The sequence below is a fragment of the Sus scrofa genome, chromosome 18 (assembly GCF_054392235.1).
Source record: "Sus scrofa isolate SSC_HxYL_T2T_F1_AM1 chromosome 18, Sscrofa_HxYL_maternal_Yorkshire_Landrace_v2.0, whole genome shotgun sequence".
Lineage (NCBI taxonomy): Eukaryota > Metazoa > Chordata > Mammalia > Artiodactyla > Suidae > Sus > Sus scrofa.
The window spans coordinates 29,273,673-29,295,162 of record NC_139400.1 but is presented as its reverse complement, the minus strand read 5'-3'; the positions used below and the strand labels follow the sequence as shown (position 1 = coordinate 29,295,162).

At 46.3% G+C, this 21,490-nt stretch overlaps 1 protein-coding gene across 3 annotated transcripts in view; it reads left to right on the top strand.

Annotated features, from left to right (window-relative positions):
• SND1 (staphylococcal nuclease and tudor domain containing 1) overlaps positions 1–21,490 on the top strand; it is a 392,192-nt gene that overhangs the window by 233,878 nt on the left and 136,824 nt on the right. For all 3 annotated transcript variants that reach the window (XR_014833971.1, XM_021078633.2, XM_085005550.1), the window contains one exon: positions 13,887–14,028. Coding sequence is in view for 2 of the 3 variants with exons in the window: in XM_021078633.2 (XP_020934292.1) it covers positions 13,887–14,028 (142 nt within the window). In the remaining variant the exon portion in view is untranslated. The remainder of the gene's footprint in view (positions 1–13,886; positions 14,029–21,490) is intronic.

Sequence of the window (21,490 nt, the reverse complement as noted above, 5' to 3'; positions counted from 1 at the left end):
CTTGCTTCTTTCAGTAGAACATTTTATTTCTGAAATAATCTGTAGACGTGATACGTCATTGAATTCTGTTTTGTTTTGTTTTGTTTGTTTTTTTTCCCCCCCATCTTTTTGTCTTTTCTAGGGCCGCGCCCGGGGCATATGGAGGTTCCCAGGCTGGGGGTCTACTTGGAGCTGTAGCCACCGGCCTACACCAGAGCCACAGCAACACGGAATCCAAGCCTTATCTGCAACCTACACCACAGCTCACAGCCATGCTGGATCCTTAACCCACTGAGCAAGGCCAGGGATGGAACCTGCAACGTCATGGTTCCTAGTCGGATTCGTTGAGCACTGAGCCATGACGGGATTGTTCTATGATTCTATTTCATGGGTCCAAATTGGCTAAATGAGCCCATTACAGGCTTGGCTAAATGAATGTTAGGGTATTTCGGAGGCAGTTGATAAAATTCCTGATTCCCAGATTCAGGTCGGTGATTGGGTTGTCTGCTCTGTCCATTGGCTGCTGAGTGATGTGATATAACTTGAACTATTTCTGCCCAGCCACGGCTTCACTCTCCACTTCACCATCATAACACTACTTAGCCCTAGATTGAACTCATTTTGTCCTGTGGCTGTTGCTTATATAAACATCTCAAAGTAAGTCATTTTACTAACATAGACATTCTGCTTACTCGTATTTTGAGGCTTTATTTAGCATGCTTCCAACATATTCCCTACAGACTATGTTGTACAGAATTTTGGACACTCCTTGCAGTATTGGCGTCCAGATTAATATCTCTGAATCAGACCTCAGGGTGGCTTTGGAATTACCTAGTCATTTTGTGCCTCAGTTCCTCAGGAAAGGCTATTCTAAAGAGGAAGTGATAGACTTCTTAACACAATATTAGACTGGGGGGGTGTGAATTTTGAGGCAGACCTGTGTTCTCTCTCATGGTCCGTTAGCGCAACGTGCCTGGACCCTTCGCCCACAGCAGAGAGTATTTTCAGATTCAGTCTCTTCCACGATTTCAAGTTCTCAGTCCACCAACTGACTGCATTATTGATGAGCTCTTTTTGAGAAGCCGTCTCTTCACTCCCGACCATGCTTTCCTCCTCCTTCGGGCCATTTCTCTTCTTCCTGGTGGTTTCCCCTTTTGATCTTCACTGTCCTCTCACCATGCTTTTCTTCTGCATTTACACAGTCATTTAGTGCCACTGTCTTGTCGCCGTTGAAGTGTTGATTGGTAACTGTCCTCGGGTGACATGCGGTGACAGCTGCGCAGTGGTCTTCCTCAAGAGTCCCTCAGCTCCTGAGAAAGTGGGATCTTTTTTGTAGCTCTTCACAGAGCCTAGTTTAGATTTGATCTGCCAGGGGATGATCTAAGTGGTATGAAATTGTGTCTGAACAAATGGGACCCTAGGTTCTAGGTGCACATGTAACTGTGCTGGTCAGTAACTAGAAGTGAGCAGGCTGGAAGGATGCATATTTTCTAGAATAGAGCAGCAACATGGAGTACATGACTAGTAGCCAGAGCTCCAGTGTCAAATCACCCAAGTTCAAGTCCTGGCTTGATTGTGTATTGTTTTGTCACCTTGAAGTTGTGTAGCCTCTTGGTGCCGTTGTTTCTCATCTGTAAAATGAAGGTAATAGTGGCCCTTACCTCCTTAGGTTGTGGTGTGCTTGAATGAGTTACTACAGCCAGAGTTTAGAACAGTTGCCATAGTATTGGCTAAAGAGAGACCAGTGATTGATGTGGGGGTGGGGGTGGTTATGAACTGGCTGAGCATTCTGCCCAGCATGTGGGAGGTCCTTTTAATGATCCGTCATCCTCATCAATCGTATTTCTTTTGCACGCTTTTTATCCAGTTCAAGGCCCAAATCATACTCCTCCCTCCTGAGCTCTTTTGCTGCCTTTTTATCTCTCCTTGATATTTAAGACATGCCACCTGGCTTGTGTTTTAAATGCATTTGTCATGTTCAGTCGTGAATAAATGATCCAACGATAAGAATTTATCCAGAACTTATTATATTCCAGGCACTGTGCTGGGCATTGAGGATATAACATTAAACAAGACAGGTGTGGTCCTTCTAGGGCATCTGTGATTCGTTCTGTAGAGACGGTTGTGCTAGAAGTACAGAGGCCTGCAAGAGTGTGTCCTCATAGCCGTACCTTCTTCCATGTGCCCAAGACCATCTTTTAAGCAATTTTAAAATGAGGCCTGGGAGTTCCCTTCGTGGTGCAGCAAAAACAAATCCGACTAGGAACCGTGAGGTTGCTGGTTCGATCCCTGGCCTTGCTCAGTGCATTAAGGATCCAGCATGGCTGTGAGCTGTGGTGTAGGTCACAGATGTGGCTCGGATCCTGCATTGCTGTGGTTGTGGTGGGCAGTTGTAGTTCCGATTTGACCCCTAGCCTGGGAACCTCTATATGCCATGGGTGCAGCCCTAAAAAGCAAAATAATAAAAATCATAAAATGAGCCTTAGAGGAGGAGTCAGTTGGAAGATAAAATTATGTACCAGAAGGTCCTGAGGTTGAAAGTGACATGTTGAGAGGGGCAACGAGGTCAGCATTGTCCACTTCATTCTGGCTGCTCGAAGGAGATGAGAGTAGCTTTAGTATCTTTACCTCATTAGGGAGTTGATAGCAGTGTACGTGCTGGGGACTGAATGGAACGAGGGTTGTGGCGGTGGGTGTTCGGGGAAGATAAATTTGAGATCAACTTTGGTAGGAGTTCCTGTTGTGGCTCAGTAGTAATGAACCTGACGAGTATCCATGAGAATTTGGGTTCGATCCCTGGTCTCTCTCAGTGGGTTAAGGATCTGGCATTGCCATGAGCCGTGGTGTAGGTCGCAGATGTTGCTTGGATTTGGCCTGGCTGTGCTGTAGGCCAGCAGCTGCAGCACCAGTTCCATCCCTAACCCAGAAACTTGCATATGTCACAAGTGCAGTTCAAAAAAAAAAAAAAAAAAAAAAAACGAACACTTTGCTAGCAGAACTGGTAGAATGTGGCCATTACCTGGATCAGGGGTCTAGAAAGTGGGCGTGTCCTAATGTCCAGCACGAATAACTGGTTGCTGGCGCTGCTTTTCCCATGTGGTACACCCTCGTGGCATATATTTGGGAGGAAAATTGAGCGTTTCTGGGACCTGTTAAAATTGAGGTAACTGTGAGCCATTCAAATGGCCCACAACGCAGAAGAGTGACTGGGCTTCATGGCTGAGTTCAGGCCTGCTGGTCTGAGTGTACAAAACTGCCCAGAGAATTGAGAGCAGCAGGGTTCTCAGGCCAAGCCCTTTATCTCCACAATTTACAGAAACTTGAGGTGCTCTCCAAGCTGTGAAAGGAGAAGTCGTAGCAACTGAGGAGGAGAGAGCCTCACAACGCAAGTGAATCCGTAATTACAGGTGCACTCGTGGAAACAGAAGGGACCGTGATGCGAGATCTGCCCCTAAGTTCTCGGCCATCGCTCACGCATTTTGGGTACCTGGTCTTAGGGTCTCACAGTGAGAGCCTCACTGTATCATCCACACGTGACTACATCACACCAAAGTTGTAAAGTCACTGACTGGGGGCACGGTGACATCTGTGTTTTTTCTTTGGAAGATTTAGAATGCCCAAACACCGCGCCCACCCACCCCAAACAACACATCTCGAACAAGTATAAAGTTATTTTTCTTTAAGGATAGTTTCATTGTTGTTTAGCCTGTCATTGCACGTTTTTCACGTGTGTGTGTGTGTGTGTGTGTGTAATTCTGGGTACTTTTTATGAAACCTGTCTCTGAGCCCAGCCGTAGACCTCTTTACATCATGCTGCAGGCTTCACTCGAACACATTTTTCTTATTCTCACGTTATGCTAATGTGTGATTTTTGTTTGCTTTTCTCCCTGGCGTCCACACGCCTTGTGGCTCTGCACCAGGACTCTCTAAGTTAACCTTTTATTCCTTAGGCAAAGGCTGCTTAGTTCACTGTCCTCGGTGCCGTGAAGCTCTCTCTGTGCTTGAGCTGCTGTTTCTGAAGGAATCGGGGAGCCCTCTTCACGTGCAGTTTTCGGTCGGGCTGTTTTCCAGCTCAGTCTCCAGACTTTATTACAGTGTCCATAATATTTATTTGTCTCAAAATATATGGAACAATTATAAAAAAACGAATTCACTCCAGAGAACGTTGACTCTTGGCTCAACAACCGGGTGAGCGTTATCTGACCTGAATAATTTGCAAGTTAATCTGGGCAAAATTGAATCAGCCCTGAATGTTAATATATTTTCTTCTTTTCAAAGCAAAGTCTTACACATTTTTTAACACCAGTTTTCTGTCAAAATTTTTGTTCTTAAATGCATCAAATATAAATAAGCCAAAGGAGGAAAATTATCTCTGCTAGTACTACCCGAAAAGGTTCAGTAGGAATACATCTGTTCACCAAAATGTGGAATTATTTCCTTTTTTCATTTTCTCTCCGACTCCCCCCTCCTTTTTTTTTTTTTTTTGGCTTTTTAGCTTTTCTGGGGTCACTCCCGTGGCATATGGAGGTTCCCAGGCTAGGGGTCCAATCGGAGCTGTAGCCGCCAGCCTACGCCACAGCAACGTGGGATCCGAGCCGTGTCTACAACCTACGCCACAGCTCATGGCAACGCCAGATCCTTAACCCACTGAGCAAGGGCAGGGATCGAACCCACAACCTCATGGTTCCTAGTCGGATTCGTTAACCACTGAGCCACGACAGGGACTCCATCCCCCCTCCTTTTTTTAAGTGAAGAAAGGTTTTGTTCAGAACAAGGGCTTTCTCTGTTATCTTGTTAACTGTCTAGTCAGTGCCTATAACAGTATCTGACACATGACAGGTAGTTAATTCCTTTTTCCACTTATTTCTTTTTCCATATGAATATTCCTCTTATGCTTTTAGTATCTGCCTAGTATTCTCTTACGTATTATTGGCTATTTAGTTTATTTGGATTATTTTTTCCTTTCACAAAAAAAGTTGGTTTCTTTTAGCTAAATCATAGTCTGTAATTATTTTCTTAGAACAATTCCGTAAAGTGGAAGCTTAGATCAAAGGATAGCATGAAGTTTTTTTTTTTTTTTTTAACTTTATCCTTATTTGCCTATAAATCTTTACTGAGTAAAATGATTGGGTTTTTCGTTTGATGCCTTTGGTAGTCTTAAACACTGACCACTTTCAGTTTTAATTAATAATTGCTACCATAATGGATGTCCTTTCTCTGTTTCAAAAACTTGAACTTAATCTTGCAAATTTTATGATTGCTTTCATTAATGCTTGCTACTTAAATTATTGAACCTAAATTGGTATGTCTGCAAGCAAAGATGAATGTTTAAAGTACTTTTAAGGGATGCTGAAATTATTTCAGTGATCTAACCCTTGTTTAAATATTTTATGTTATAGGTTTCTTGAGGTCCCCCTCCCCCATCCGTTTCTGAAGTTGTGCTCTTGTCGCAGACGGGGTAGAGTTTAGAATGGCATCAATTTCTTTGCCTCTGAGTTCTTGATTTGCCCATGAAATGAAAACTTGTGCTTTATCAGACCATCCTTTAAATGCTTTACTCTGTGCATATTATTTTAATTATCTCTCTCAAGCCGTTTTGTGGTTCTCTAATGAATTCTCACCTCTTGCATATAGAGCTGTAGAAGTGATAAAAATTGATCTAAAATTTTTAAGAAAGTGCATTTCAGACCCATGTGTTACTTTTTTAATCTTAGCCTTATAATTGATACCAAAGTTACAGACTATGGTTGATGTCCTTTTTTTGTCCCATATTCCATCATGTACTGTGTATAAGCTGTATTTTTAGACCATTCTCGTGTCCTTTTTTCTGGAAATATATGAGTTGTTTATTGTGGTATTCCTGTAACAATTCACTGTCTTTTTTTTCTTAGAAAAGTAACAGCAGAGTTGTTAAAAGTCTAATTGGCCTTTTTCTCACATCCCTATTGATTGTGTTTATTAATCTTTACAATTTAAAATTGGGATAGTATCTTTATTTTCTCATCAATGTCTATTTGCAAAAGGACTTCCAGTCGTGGGGCAGCAAAAATGAATCTGACTAGGAACCATGAGGTTGCAGGTTCCATCCCTGGTCTCGCTCAGTGGGTTAAGGATCCAGCATTGCCATGAGCTGTGGTGTAGGTCGCAGATGCAGCTTGGATCTGGCATGGCTGTGGCCCTGGCATAGGCCAGTGGCTACAGCTCTGATTAGACCCCTCGCCTGGAAACCTTCATATGCTGCGGGTACAGCCCTAAAAAGGATGAAACACACACACACACAGTCTATTTGCTATAACTTGGTTTTCTACAGTTTGGGGAAATTACATGTTTTTGTAGAAATAACCTGAAAATAATTGGAAGGTATGGCTTCCAGTGAGTTAAATTTCCCTGTACGAATTTTTTAGTTATAAGTTGGTATTTGGGACCATTGTTTCCTCTGTCCATATTCACGAGCAATTATAATTGCTTCATAATACAGTGTTTTCTTCATAACTAAAGCAGCCGGTGGTAGCAAATACAGTGTGTTGCCGTGCTCATGGATGTTGAAAAGAATTTATCTGTTGATTCAAATTCTCATGAATGGGATAGTCTTCCTCCTGAGTAAAATGTGCAAAGGCAATCCTATGTTTACTCATCTGACCTGGGAAGGACATTCTCTCCATGAAAGAAGAGTAGGAGCTTTTGGTTCGGCGCTCTTTTGGGGGGTGGGGGGGAGACGGTTGTAAACCAGGAAGGAAGAAGGCATGGCTTCAGGGACTGCAGCCTCGGAAAGGATGTGAAGGGAAGGCCCAGGGCCTCTGCTGTGCAGCAGGCCCCACGGCCACTGTGCTGTGCAGAGGTCCACAGGGCAGGGGGAGGGGAGGTCGTCGTCACTTAGGTCATGATTTTAGGAACACTGGACACCAATTTAGCCCAAAATGGTAATGATCTCTTGGGGAGCCGGAGTCTAAAAATGGGAGTCGGGGCAGTCTGGAGTGAAGTGGCGGATGGGAAGAAGGTGGGTTTCATTTGGGAACACACATTCTGAGCCCTCAGTTTCAGACAGTGTGTGGATTGGCAGACCTGGGCAGGGATTTGGCCTGGCACTGCCTCGGTTGGTCATCCATGTCAGAGAAAGGGAGCTTGCATGGTTGATACGTTATCCTAACTGGGTGTAGATTTGCCTCTACTTTTTTTCTATGCCACACTTATAAGTAGACTTCGTTTTTTGTTTTAGAGAGTAAGCCAAGGGATGTATTTCCTGTTGATGATAAAAATGCAGATTTTTACACTAAAAGGCTGTGAACTTCATTTCTAAAGGTTAAATGGAATGGTTCTCACAGCATAATTTCAGCTGGTTGAATTTCGGAAACTGAAAGCCATTCACTAAAAGAATAATCTCTGAGCCTGTATAGAATTTTCATTTGGTTAGGAAGTAGGAATTATTTTATTCACGTTAGGCCGGATCACAGAGTGATTTTATTTCAGGGTAGAAATGTCAATAGGCGTATGTACTGAGTGCTCTGCTTTTCTTGAGGAGGACATTTCCTCCGTGGCCAACCGAGGATGGCATCCTGCCTTCTCGTAGCCCATGGCCTAAGAATTGATCCATCCTTATGGTGCTTTTGGGAGATGGATAAGACTTTTTTTTCCTCCATAGTCTTCTAACACCTTGCTTTTTCATCTAAACTATTTTCTGCGTAAATTTTTAGAAGTACTTTAATTCATTGAATAGCTAAAGTGGTTTACCTAAAACATAATTACTGAGCACTGAATTTTAAGCTTTGTCATTCATGCTGAGCTACACATAAACTGACGAGGAATATTTCCTTGGTTAAAGATGAATATTGCACCGTCTACCTACCCAAGCCATTTCTTGTTTATCTTAAAATTTAGGTGTAACCTAACAGAGTTTTGGTAAGCATGCACACATGGAACCATCACCACAGTCAAGATAAGAGGGTTTCATCATCCCCCCGGGCCTGTTCTTCTGTCCCCTTTGGAGTCAACCCCCAGCCCCTCCCCTCGTCCTCAGCAACTACTGATTTGTCCTTACAGTTTCACCTTTGCAAGAATGTCATAGAAATGGCATTGTGTAATGGAAATTCATCCGTGTTGTCTTTGTCCTTTTTATTGTAGACTGGTGTTCTGCTGTGTGAATGCACTATAATTTGTTTATCCAGTCAGTTCCCTGTTGAGAGATTTCGGTTATATGCAGGCTAGGCTGATGACAGATGAAGTCCAGGCCGTATTTTGGGGGTCCCAAGCCATTTCTGTAGCAGGGTTTGACTTCCTTTCCTTTGGACTGCCGTGATTGTCAAAATGCTGCTTTGTACATCTTCATCCTCAACATTTGATTGGGTCTTCTTAGCCTTTGCCCAGTCCTGCCTTCTTTTCTTGTTATTGTACCTCCTGGAACAGAAATAGATGGTGGATGAGACCAAGCGAATAAAAATACTTTGAGACACCTGACTTTTGCGGGGCTCTTGAGGGCAGGCCCATCCTTACTGTTTCAAGTCTAAGAGCAGAGGCATTTTTTCCCTCTGTGTTGGGCACTCGAAGCTGCATCTGCACAGACAGGCTCTGCAGCTCCCTTCTTCCAGGGTAGGAAGCCGCCCCACGCCTCCACCTCCTGCCCTGCGGTCTCTGCTCCCGTAGGCCGCCCTCCCTGAACAGTCGAATAGAAGCAGGAAGACAGCGGAAGGTCGTGCTCTCTGTTGCGGGTGCTGCGGGTTAGAATGTGGGGCTCCTACACGTGTCCTCTGGCTTCATGTCCCCAGGAATGAGCCCAGAGCCTGAAACGGGAGTTCTTCTCTGTTCAACGGTGCTGGTGGCCTGAGTGAGGCGCTCTGCCAACTAACTAACTACACAGGGTGAGAACCTGTAAACCACAGTCGGCATTTAATGAGAGATGATTAATGGCCCAGCTTCAGCACCTTTTTTGGGGTGGTTTTTTTCCATATAATTTTTTTTTTTTTTTTTTTCGGTCAGAGTGGTTTTCCATAGGGTTCTCTCCTGCGTTCACTCCATCCTGTTAAGCTTGCACCTCACTGGTGTTTACCCCCTTCCCAGTCCCGCCTAAAGACACCTCCCCACGAGACATGCATAAGCCACCGGGAAGCTTAGCTGCAGATATGAAAGGACTTTGTAGCCATGTTGGAGCTGGAGGCCCTTCCCCGGGGTCTCCTCCCAGGGCTCCGTTTCTGTCAGGAGGTTACCTTGCTCTGCAGCTGGTGCCTCACAGAGAATCATAAAGTCATTCTGTGAATTAAAGCATCCCCTGGGGCCATAGAGCCCCCCCCCCCCGGGGGGGGGGAGTGTGGAGGGACAGGTGACATTTCTGCCTTTCTGGTAGGGGGTGTGGTTATGGTGTGTCTTGCACTTAGTTGCAAAAGTAATTCTCCTGGACTCCTGGTCAGAGCCCTGGCAGGATACAGAACTGTGAGAGACTGTTTGCGTCAGTATGCTCAGCCGTGAGTTCTGATTCCCGTGCTCTTTTTTTATGTTTGCCCCCCCCCGCCCCCACATCTATCCTCTTGCACGCACAGATTTTACTGCTTCCATATTAAGATTGGCTGGACCCAAACAGCGTTGTGTTCCGGAGTCCTTTAGACTCAAACCAGCCCCGTAGGGCAGGATAGTCGGCTCTTTGAGGGGAGAAAGCTTCCTGGTTTGCTGGAGTGAGCAGTTCCAGACCCAGGCGTACCTGCAGGAAGCTTCATCAGGTTTGATGGGCCTCGTTGGAGTTCAGCTTCTCAAGTGCTTGTTGGAATTGAATACCCCCGTGGTACCATTATGAACTCTGCGTGTATTTGTTTTTAGTTCTTTTTCCTATGATGTTAATCAAAGAGTGATTGTGATGATGAGAACTAATTAGTGAGCTTCATTATTAACACTTCCCATTGGAGACTTGCACATGATAATCCTGAGTGGTTAATTGTTAACTAATAGGTTTACTCTGATTCCCATTTCCCTTTGCTGATTTGTATGCTGTGATATTTGCCTCTCCCCAGTCCTGACTTTGTTATTGCCCACGGTGTGGGTATTTTCAGTGGAAAAGTTAGAGAATGCCCTTGGCTTACGTCCAGTGTAAAGGCGGCCTATATCTCCGTTCCAGAGTTCCGAGGACTCTGGCTTATGTGAGTTCTGTTCTTGCGGGTCGCAGGTGACCTGGCCGTCTAGGTGGCGGTCTTGTGCTCCTCTGTCCCGTGCCTGCCGCAGAAGGATTCTCCTTCTCCTGTTTGCTTCCCCACCTCCGCCCACAACTTTCCCACTCTCCCAAGCTTTGTGATTCATTGCACTCAGTTATTTCAAACGTGTTCCCTTGCACAGTGAGGTACCTGGTGGAGGTAAGTTGCAGACTAACCGCTCCGGGGGCTTATTGATAGGCATTGACACATGCACCCACATGTGCAAGAGGTTTGGCCTGACAGTCCAGAAGTGAGGGTAGGGTAGGAGCACATAATTAAGGTGTCTCTGTAATTTTCCCCACTCCCTAAGGACCATCATGCCTCTCTTCAGGGTCATTCAAAACCCGGCTCCTATAAGCTTGAGGTATAGATATTAACATCCTTAGAAATGAAGTCACCCCAGGCACATTTGTTGCCTCATTACTTTCTCAATTTCAAGGTGCATTGAGGAGGCAGAAACATTCCTTAAAGAGATGCCATCCACAATGGCATGTTAAATGTAGCTAATGTAATCTTAAATTAGCTTTTTTAGGAGTACTGGAAAATACTTATATTTGTTTGGGAGCACAGGTAATATGAAAACTACCAGTGCAGCAAAAGAGACGTATCTGTCCAGACGTGCATAGTAGTAGCCTCTTGATTATTTACACCAGTGGAGAGGAATATTGGTACAGAAAACAGAAAAGTGTAGCTAATTTATCTATGTGCATTCTCAGAGTCTTGGGCCTGTCTAACTCAACTATGATAACTATGGCAAATAGATTCCCTGAGCTCATGTAAACAAGCCAAACATAGAAAACCTGAGGATGAGAGTGTCTGCAACTAGACTTCTCAGCAGAAGCATTTGATACCTAATAGTCTTACCTTGAAATTCGCATCCTGTGTAGTAAGTCTCAATGTTATCTCTTTCCATCTGAAGCCTTTAATCTTTTAAAAGTACATTTGGAATTATAAGGAGATCTTTAATTTCATTAAATCCTAGAAGGTTCTGCTTCGGGATTATTGGAAGAGCATTTTAAATGTCGTGTTAATGACATCCTTTGAGCTTTATCGCTTGGCTGCCCTTGAGATCCACCTGGCATCTTCCGCTCCTCATCAGGTCCTGCACTGGACTCTTATTCTGGTTCTCAAAATCACGTTTTCTCTTATTTACCTATTGCCATAACCTTAGAAAGGCGTATTAGAGTCCAGCACATTGCTATACTTTCACAGCCTCTTTGGAAGGCAGATCATTTAACCATAACATTGAGTCCCTTTTCTAGTGATATACTCAAAATTCCTAAAATAAAAAAATTTCCATAGCTAAATTAGCAGAGAATGATCTATGGCTGCATCACCTGAGGGAACTTGTCAGTCTGCCTTTCTAGTCTTTTCATTTGGGCCACTGAAACAAACATTAAAGGTTTTAAGAATTTTTGTATTGGGCAGAAACTTGGCAGGCAAAGGAAGAGCTTGAGATCACGAAAGACAGACAACATTGCCTGCCTGTGACTGAGATTTGGAAGAGCTGACATCTTTTGGTGATTACATGCAATTTGATTGTCTCGGACTTGCTTCCGAGAATCCATCAGCTTGAAGCAGGTTTCTCTCCTTTCCCTTAACGACTGGTCCGGAGTCATGTCTTCTTCTCCAGGCCTTTGGAGCACTTGCCTCGAGAGGATGCGGAGCTCCCCGTCTTGTCTTAGGGTTTTGCCTCTGGAAATAAACATGGCCAGTTCTGGTAGGCTTTTAGAACTTGCCTTCATGCCTGCAGTTGTCACAGTCGGCTTTCACTGCTACTCAGTGTTACAGTCAATGGTATGTCACATTCTCTTTGCTGTCTTCCTATATGCTGCTTCTGGAATAGGACTACATTGTAGATTGAGACTTAGGAGGAGTGAGAAACATCTATCGTTTTATTTTTTATCTGTCTGTCTATCCATCTATCTTACATGACTAACAGTAGCCCCTTCTTTTCTTCTCGAGCCTCAATCCAAGTAAATATTTCTCTTGATAAACTCAGTTGCCTCATGATTTTGCGATAATCAATTTGGTAATTGTTGACGTATTGGCTCAGCTCATGACTAATGTCCTGGATTTAGACTAGAATGGCAAAAGGATTTTCATCAGGTAGTGCCTTCTTTCCCAGGGAGCATTTGTCCTGCTTGACTGTTCTGGACTTCAGCCAACTGCCAGAAAGTCCTCTTCCGCTCTGGATGGACAGTAGAATGTGGGTGGTTTAAGCGTTCAACCCACGAAAGCCCATTGTTGCCTTGCCTCTTACCAGTGTGCCCTTAGGGACACTGGGAATGGAAGACCGTCTCTCCTCTTCTCCGAGAATCTGTTTCAAGGGAAGGATGAATCTCATTACTGCAAATATTGTTTTCATCCCAGCCTACCTCACAGCTTCGGAATGAGAGGAGCCCCTTCGGCTGCTCTGAAGACTCTCAAATACTTGATGGCTTGTTAAATTTTCATTATCTAGTGTGCATTAATTTCGATACAATAGCTCTGTTAGAAAGGAAGAGCCAGGCCAGCGCATTGGGAAAGCGCGTGGCGCTTGCTCTCCGCAGAGGGCGTTTGCAGTTCTGCTGGCTGCGCTGAAAACCTCCCAAACTCTGACATCCAGTGACTGTCCCCCCACCCCCAGGCACATGCCACGTGATATTCTGATGCTTGCTTACTCTATCATCTGTTCAGATAGCTTGAGAGACTGAAAGGATTTGAAGGCTCTTAGCATCTCTGAAGCCAAGAGCGCTGAGCTGCAGAAGGTCCACAGTTTGGTGCTCTTGAGGGAAGAGTGCATGTGCTGGCGCGTGAAAAAAATTTTAAAAGTGCTTGTGCAATTTCATGCTTTTTTATTGCTCCTGTGATTATTCACACTAACATGATACAGTATTTATTGGTCCCCGGGGACCACATCCCTGCTGTTGCAGATTTCCCAGGCTGGCTACCGGAGCAGTGTACCCGGGTCCCAGCTCAGCCCTGAACGGTGCGGAGAGCAGGGTTTGCGGTATTGGAGCCCAAAGAAGGCTGCAGACGCCTCCTTGTTAGGAAGACGTGATGACTAAAGCCTGAAGATGAATCATTTGGGTTTCCTGGGGAAGGGCTTTAAGGGCTGTATCACAAGCCTGGGGGTCACGTTTTAAATTTTTTTTAATGAAAAAATAAAGGTTAAATTATGTTCCACGAAAGGTGAAGATTGGTCTTCTCCTGTCAGTTTTATGTAGAAAGAAGAGCTCTTTCCTGTCCCAGAAAGGGAGTGAAATTCTCATTTCAAGGCACCATCCTAACTTTTATATCCCCTGAGTGCTTTGGTAACTGGACGGAGGAGAAGAGAGTCAGTGAGAATGTTCTAAAAGCTTTTAGTTTTTGGCCACCCTGTGGCATTTGAAATTCCCAGGCCGGGGATCAGATTCTAGCCACAGTCCTGACCCAAGCTGCAGCTGTGGCAGTACTGGATCCTTAAGCCACAGTGCTGGGACGGCGATTGAACCTGCATCCCAGCGCTTCCAAGATGCCGCCAATCCCATTGTTCACAGTGGAACTCCTGTTCTAGAGACTTTTTATCACTTGTATTTCTTCTGCGAAAGTCACCTGGATATCTTGTTTTTGTCATGGTTTCAGAAATGTCTGATTTCCCTCGGTCATTGCCTGGCTTCCTGTGTGGTCTACTGGACTTCTTGCCTGAGACCAGGGAGAAAGAAGCATTCACCTAGACGTCATTACTTTTCTAATGATTCTTCTGTTCTCCCCCAGGACACCCAGAAGGCAAAGCAGTTTCTGCCCTTCCTTCAGCGGGCAGGTCGTTCTGAAGCTGTGGTGGAGTATGTGTTCAGTGGGTCTCGTCTCAAGCTATATTTGCCAAAGGAAACTTGCCTTATCACCTTCTTGCTTGCGGGTAAGTCTTCCGTGTCCTGTGTTGTTTGGACAGTTCCTCCTGAACTGAGAAGCCGTCCCTGCAGGGCACATGTGCTCCTTTCCTGCTCTGTTTTCCACAGGACCCGGAGCCCGCAGAGGTGCTTCAGTCTCTCCCTGAGACTCGAACACGGAGTTCCTGGGTTTGCCCCTCTCACTGCAGACCCAGCCCTGGGCTCTGCCCTGCTTCTCCTTTCCTCCAACCACAGGGCGTAGGCGGTCGGGAAAGCTTCCGGGACAGCCCTTCTTCTCACACAGCCCGAGTGAAGGGCCTTCCAGACCGAGGAAGATGTTAATGGTGGAACTCTCACGGCTGCTGTTGCCTGTTGGGGATAGACCGCCTCTGCGCTGTCAGTCGCGGGCAAGGCCACAGAGGTGCCGAGACAGCCTGCCCTTGTAGTTCCCCAGGCAGTGCCTGCTGCTGCTGCTGTGGCTGGCCACACCTCCGGCATGTGGAAGTTCCTGGGCCAGGGATTGAACCTGAGCCACAGCAGTGACAGCACCAGATCCTTAACTCACTGTGCCACCAGGGAACTATTTCAACTCTTGTCAAGTGTCACTAGGTTCCAAATCCTTGATGAAACCCCAGGCGTGACTTTACCTGTGTGGGCCCCTGCATCTCTGCGGTTTCCCTCTTGCACTAAAGTCGCCATGCCGGGGCAAGCCTTTCTCCTTTCTTTGCTGACTGAATATCCATCTTTCTTACCCTATCTTCTCTAGCAGCTTAACATTTCACAAGCCAGTAAGACTGGGTAGGAACCATGTGTTCAAGGCAAACAGCTCCATTTCTTCCCTGCCGGCAGGAAAGAGAGTTCTTTCCACCTGTACTTCTCAGTGGCCGGGATCCTTGAGGGAGATCAGCACAGTGCACTCCACCCTCTGCTTACACGCACTCACTCCCGAAAGATGCATCCTCCGCGGCCTGAGGCGGTCCTGTTGCCTCAGCTCTTCTGTTGAATTTTGAGTAGCGTTTGCCTGCGGGCAGGGAACCTGTTTGCTGTCCCTGCCCGATTGCCTTGGCCTCCCTCTCCTCCAAGGCACTGATGGTTCCTTCCCGGAGAATAGCCTCCCTCAGGCCCCAACTAAATGGATTGTCTTGAGAGATTCATCACTCCCTGAATACAGGGCCGGGAAGTTCACTGTTCCTGGCTGGCCGTCCCTTCTCCTTGAGGCCCCTGCGCGATCTGAAGAAGTTAATGGTTGCTACCCAGCCCTGCAGGCTCTCTGAAGAAAAAAGAAAGGCCACACCTCAGTGAAGGGGGCTCTGCTTTCATTTCTGGGAAAGCGAGTTGTAGGGAAACCGAGGGGGCGGGTAGCGGTGTGTGCCCGAGTCCTGGCGTGGAGCCGGTGGTGCCCTTCTGGAGGATTTCCCCAGCCAGTGGCTTTCTTAGCAGTGAATGCTTATTGTTACAGGGCTTGAGGTATATATTCAGCTCCTTCGCTGTCTTCTCCCTGCAAAACAAAAGCATCTTTTTGGCAGTGTAGAGCTTTATCCCAGAGGTGTGAAAGAGAAACTCTATTCTTTCCTGGAAACTTGGCCACAGATCTACAGGGGAGAGAAAACACTGAAGTTCTGGCTTCTAAACTCAGAAGTACCTGAATGGAGCCGGCTCAGAGCTGGAGACCTACCTTGGCTGGAGTCTTCCTGCAGAACCTTCTGGGCGTACCTTGCTGAAACACAAGCAGCCTGATCACTCGACTCCCAAGTACACAGCCTTTCCTGGTCCCTCTGCGTACTTGGCATTATTCTAAGCTTAGCAATTCAGAAGGCATTGCCTGAGTTAACATACATTGTGAAAGATAGATTACAGAAGCAAATACTTGATAAAAATATAAGCTTTTATATTATTCTCCTGCCGTACTCTATGCGCTTGTATTATGCATCTTCTGGTTTCTTTAGAAACCTGGCAGGGATACAGGACGTTGAAAAGCAATAAGAGAACGCGGGCCTTGGTTTGAATCATGGCTCTGCTCTGCATAAGCAGGAAACTTTAGGGAGGTTTGTGACTCTCTTCAAGCCTTTGTTTACACATCAGTTAACTGGAGAGGGTTTCTTGCCTCTCAGGATTTTCGTGCGGGTTTAGTGAGAGGTGTAAAAGTTCAGAACAAGCCTGCCACCGAGTAGATCATTAAATAAATGTTTCTTTCCTCCTCTTCTTACAGAGACTTAGTGAATTCATAACTAGAGCTTCCCTTCCCTCTGTATGGAATGGCACAGTCGAGCAGTGGTTTTACCATGGAGACACTCACCTCCCCATTAATTCAAAAAAAGAGAAGGAGCTGATTAGCCTCCACCTAACTGAAAATGCTCACTGAAAGCAAAGCTACCAGCTGTTCCCTTGGAACTGGGAGCAAGGAGCTTTGCATCTTGGTAGGACACAGTCCTAGGTCTTAAGAAACTCTGAACAGAAAGCAGACATGTGAACAGACTGTAGCGTTGGCTGCTAGGTAACATAATAGAATTATTTACCATGCAGAGAAGTAGCACAGAGGAGAGAATGGCCATTTAGGTGGAGATCAGAGATCATACATCTGAGCTGTGTTTTTGTCTTTTTTGGGGGGGCGGCGGGGGGCGGGTGTCACACCCATGACATATGGAAATTCCTGGGCCAGGGATCCAACCTGAGCCATAGCAACAGCCCAAGCCACTGCAGTGACAGTGCCAGAGCCTTAACCTGCTGCACTACAAGAGAATTCCTGAGCTGAGTTTTCAAGGACAAATAGGACTCTACAGTGTTGTAAGGACGGGAGAGGAGCAGGGGGGAGAAGAATATTCCGGATAGAGGTAACAGCATGTACAAAGATGTAGAGGTTATGATACATTCTGACGTGTCCAGGGAGCCCTGAGCCCTTTGGCACTGGTGCAGTGTGAGGAGTGAGGCGTAGGGTGAGGCAGAAGCACTGTCTTGATGGCGTATCTGTGGACCCTCAGAGTCACTGGAGGTGTTGGGGGCGTGGCGTGCTCACACTTATGCTAAGGGTGTTTGTTTCAGTAGATACAATGGAATAAATGGGGGTGGGGGCTGGGAGAGCCATTAAGGAGCAGAAGGTTGAGGAGCCGGAAATCAGGTAGTGATTTCAGAAGAGGAGAGATTGGAGGAGTGTTTAAGAGGAAGACTTCCTAATTCAGGGAACAACTGGGGTTTTTTGGTCAAGGATAGGGGGTGACACTGAGTACACGAGGGAAAGTTAACAAGTCCAAGGCTTGAGTTACTGGGCAGATTTTGATGTCCACCAGCAAGGACAACCCTAAGAACAGGTTCTAGGAACAGGTAATCGGTGGCCAGAGGATTAGATGGAGAAGCCTGAGAGAACAGTTGTGGAAGCCGAGGGAGGGAAGAAGTCCAAGGATCAGCAGTGTCCAGTTTTACCTTAAAAGTTCAAGTGGCTAAAGACTGGAGTGATTTTATGCTATTGATCAATTAGTAAGTCACAGGTGAGCTTGGTCATTGCAGTTTTATCAGAGTTGATTCAGCTAACCGCAGGTTATAGGCCACTGGGGAGTAAAGGTAGGCAGTAAGGAACAGACTTAAAAATAGACTGCTCTTCACGACAGTCTAACACAGTGGAGAAAGTACAGAAGAGCGGAAGCTAGAGGGTCAAGGTAGCATTCTAAGGATGTCAGCATCTGGAGTCCGTTTATGAGGATGGGAGCAGAACGTGGCGCAGACACTTGCAAAAGCTATTCGGTGTACCTGCTGTTTTCATAGTGCCAGGTATAGACTGTACAACTCAACCAAGTCTTGTTGGCAACTGAGGATGTAAAAGAGGTGAAGCGAGAGGATATCGGAACTTGAGAAGCGCTGGTCCCAATTCGCAGGAGCAGGAACTCAGAAAGGGTGCAAGTAGCTGATGGCTGGGGCAGTGACCAGGCGGGGACAGAAAGAAGGCATGGAGATGATGGGAGGAGATGTATCCTGGAGAGAGGAAGGCCCCTCAGTTGACTGAGACCAACCCCAGAGCCGAATGTGAGTGTAGATGGACGTGAGGCTCACCTGGACTGTGGTCCTCCTGGCACAGCTTGGCAGCTCTCTGTGGACTGTGCCCTACACCCGTGAAGATGGCATCTGCTGGAAATGACGTCTGCCGGCAGCCGGGAGGGAGTCGGGCTGAGATTCTCAAGGGGAAAGTCGAGATCATTGTTCAGCAGTCCCGTGTGTGCTGGTCCCGTTAATCCCAGCCTTTCGGAGAGCCCTCTGGACTTCAAGGTGGGATGGACACTTTCCATTTTTATGTGGCCTTTTTTGGGCAGACGGCCCCACAGCTTGATAGGGAGTGGCATTTGGCCCAAGCCAGCTGGCCTCTCTGTCACGGTTCCTGCACCCCTGTATGTGGAATGATTGCTTGGTCAGATGGGAGAGCAGGTGGGGCCGGGCAGAGTCAGCTGTAGCTAACAGGTCAGTGCCTCCTCAAAGCTCTTGCCCTTCAGTCCTTTGAGCACCTGGCTTAGGTCTGGCCGATGAGCAGGTGACCTTACACCATCAGAACTGGTAGCTCAAGGTCCCTCTGCCTGCTGCTGCTGTGGCCTCCTCTGTGCATATGGATTTCAGTCTCCGAGGCCATCGCAGGCAGTTCTTGTCCTGAGGTAACAGGGAATCCAAGATTCCCCAGGAAGCCCACATTTGTTTAAAAGCATCCTTTTTTTCTCATCTAGCATTTAGTGAGCTCCATACGTTTCCTTCTCTTGGAAGTAAAACACTTTACCTTCGATCTTTATTTTTAATTTATTTTCGCTTGTCCCGTGTGTCACCTTTTATTTACTTCACCTTTTTGGTGTCTTGTCTAAAGGGAAACTGGGGCACATGCTTGCGAATCACTTGGCCCGCGAGTCACATTTTTATTTAAAAGCACTGGGAGGCATGGACTGTGTCCTATTGCTGTGACCTTTGTGTCAAGTTTCCTTATTTTGCATTACTTTCTTAGCTCTAGGGTATCTGGGTCATGCTGAGGGCACAGTTCAGGAAGTTGTCCTGTTGGCTAAGCATAGCAGGTATCAAGTTAATGCCTGTAAACCAAATGCCTGAATGAGAAGAGAATAATAATTTAGGTTACATACAGTGCAGCGGCATCTAAGGAGTCTTGTATCAGATACTGGACTCTTCTAACTCACTGACCACCCCCCTCCACCCCCGCACCTTTCCACGTTCTTAAGGGCAGGACAGTATTACGCGTGAGGAATGGTGGACCCAGCCGTGTTTGATGTGGTGGAGAGTGGATGTTGGTCACTTTGGGTGGAACTTACAGTGCAAACCTCCTGGAAGGCTGCAGCTCCCCGGCAGGAGGTTCCCATGTGGTCACAGCAGGTGACTTAGCGTTAACCAGTGACCTGGGCATAGGAAACAGGACTGGAGAAGGAGGCATCCCTTTGCCTCCTCTATGGCACCTTTCAATTTTTTTTCTCTTTGATGCAGGTCCCCTCTTGGAGCTGCCTTATGACAAGGAAAGGTTCTAGACGGCTGGGATTTTAGAAAGGGTGGCGGGTATGTGCTTGACGAGCTGACGATTGGGTGCTGTGTGTCTTTCCACCCTGAATGCCTTTGAAGAAAGTACCTCATTTCCTTCTCTCTCTCTAAAGTCTCTTCTCCAGCCAGTCCTAATGGGAATATCAACTGCCTGTTTCAATAGACCAAAAACTTTAATGAGAGAGGAGAGGGAAGGTGGACAGGAATATCCCCCTCATCTCCTGGCCACAGGAATGGTGGATCCCCATTGATTACCACTGCCTAACCAAATTACACAATTAACGCCAATGTATGTTTAAGTGAGAAATCCCATTCTGCTATCACAGAGGTGCTAATGAATCAGGCTGTTCTTGTAGTTGTGTTTGCTGGGCGTCTATCCTTAATTAAGCAATTACAGGGTCTGCTGATACTTATGAATTCTTTTTAGATACTTTAATTGAATTGCAACTTAATGGATATTTGTGAAGTGGAGTGCTCTTCTCTTGGGACTGCTCTGTTTGATGCTTTCTCCACCACCCACTTGCTTCCAGTTGGGTCCCATTGCTGGAAATGGGCAGCTTGACATGAGGCTCTCCCAGGGCTGCTCTAGTTCTTCATTGTTAAAGACATTGCTATGAATTATATGAATTACATTCTTAACAGGAGGTCTAGAGGGTCACTTGGAGGAAGGTATTAGCACAATAAACAGGTTTAGAGAGAGGCTCTTAATGAGGCCACTGTTTTTTAAGCCCACTAAAAGAAAGGCGATCTTGCCACGGGTTGTGGATGACGCCTTAGTTATTCGGACAGTTTCAGCCTTCCTGAATGCCTTTTAGTCTAGGAGTTGAGACAGCCGTATGCAAACCTTCAACAGGGAAAACCAAAATGGGAGTTAGGCAAAGTACGGGCAGCACACCAAGGGCGTGCAGAGGAAAGAACAGTTGATTGAGGAGCAGAAGAGAGTTCCCAAGGGGGAGGGCATTTGTGCACACGCAAAGCTCCAGAGCATTTTCTGTTGGCGACCTGGGTGTGATTCGTCTAGGCCGGACAACTTTGCCGATGTCGTTAGTTCTCGGGAAGAGTTGCCTGAAGAGATGGATGTACTTCTCGGTCATTTTGCCCAAATGCTTGCGCCTGGGCATGTAAATCTCCTCCTCAGCTCTCCCGCCTCTGCGGGCAGACTGGCACCCACTAGTCACGTGGACCAAAGTGCAAGCCTACGATTACAGCCTGATTATCTTCCATTTTTAGATCATGAATCATCCCCAGAATGAGCCTCATCATATTTGCAGGTCATTCAGTCACATGGCTATTTAATAATTTTTTTTTTTTTAACCCACTGGGTGCTTTGCTAGGAATATTGAAATGCATAAGACATGGTTCAAGCCTTCCGGCAAAGTAGTTGTATCTGCCAGAGTATAGAATGTGTAGACCCAAAGAAAAAAATATTTCGAAGCAGTGTAAGCATAGGAGAAACATTCCTAACCTTGGATAAGATTGTCCTTCTGTGGTACTGTGGAAGAGCTAAGGAGGTCCTGGGTCCTAACCCGGAGGTACAGGAGCCAAAGGAGGATGGAGCCGAGCGCTGGCTCAGCCCAGGTCAGGGCCGGCCCGGAGAGCGACGTTCCTTCTGAGGACCACTCTGTGAGTCAGGACATCAGCAGACCGCAGAAGGATCAGAAGAGTGTGACCTGGACGGTTAAGTGACCTAGGGAGGCCAGCACCTGAAGGACTAGTAGAAGGCGTCAAAGGAGACGGCCAGGACACAGTGACGTGTCTCAGGGTAAAAGAGGCAGGGATTCCATTTTTTCCCAATAGTCATTTCTATTTTTTCATTTTGATTGAGACAGACTAATAAATAAAGACATCAGTAAAAATGAGATTTGTTTGGCATGGTTTAATGGCAAACAGAGACCTTGGAGCTAGACCACTTAAATATACCTTCCTGCTCGCCTGCTTCCCAGTTAATTATTTCCGTCCGACTGGCCTGCTTGTCTTGGTGTG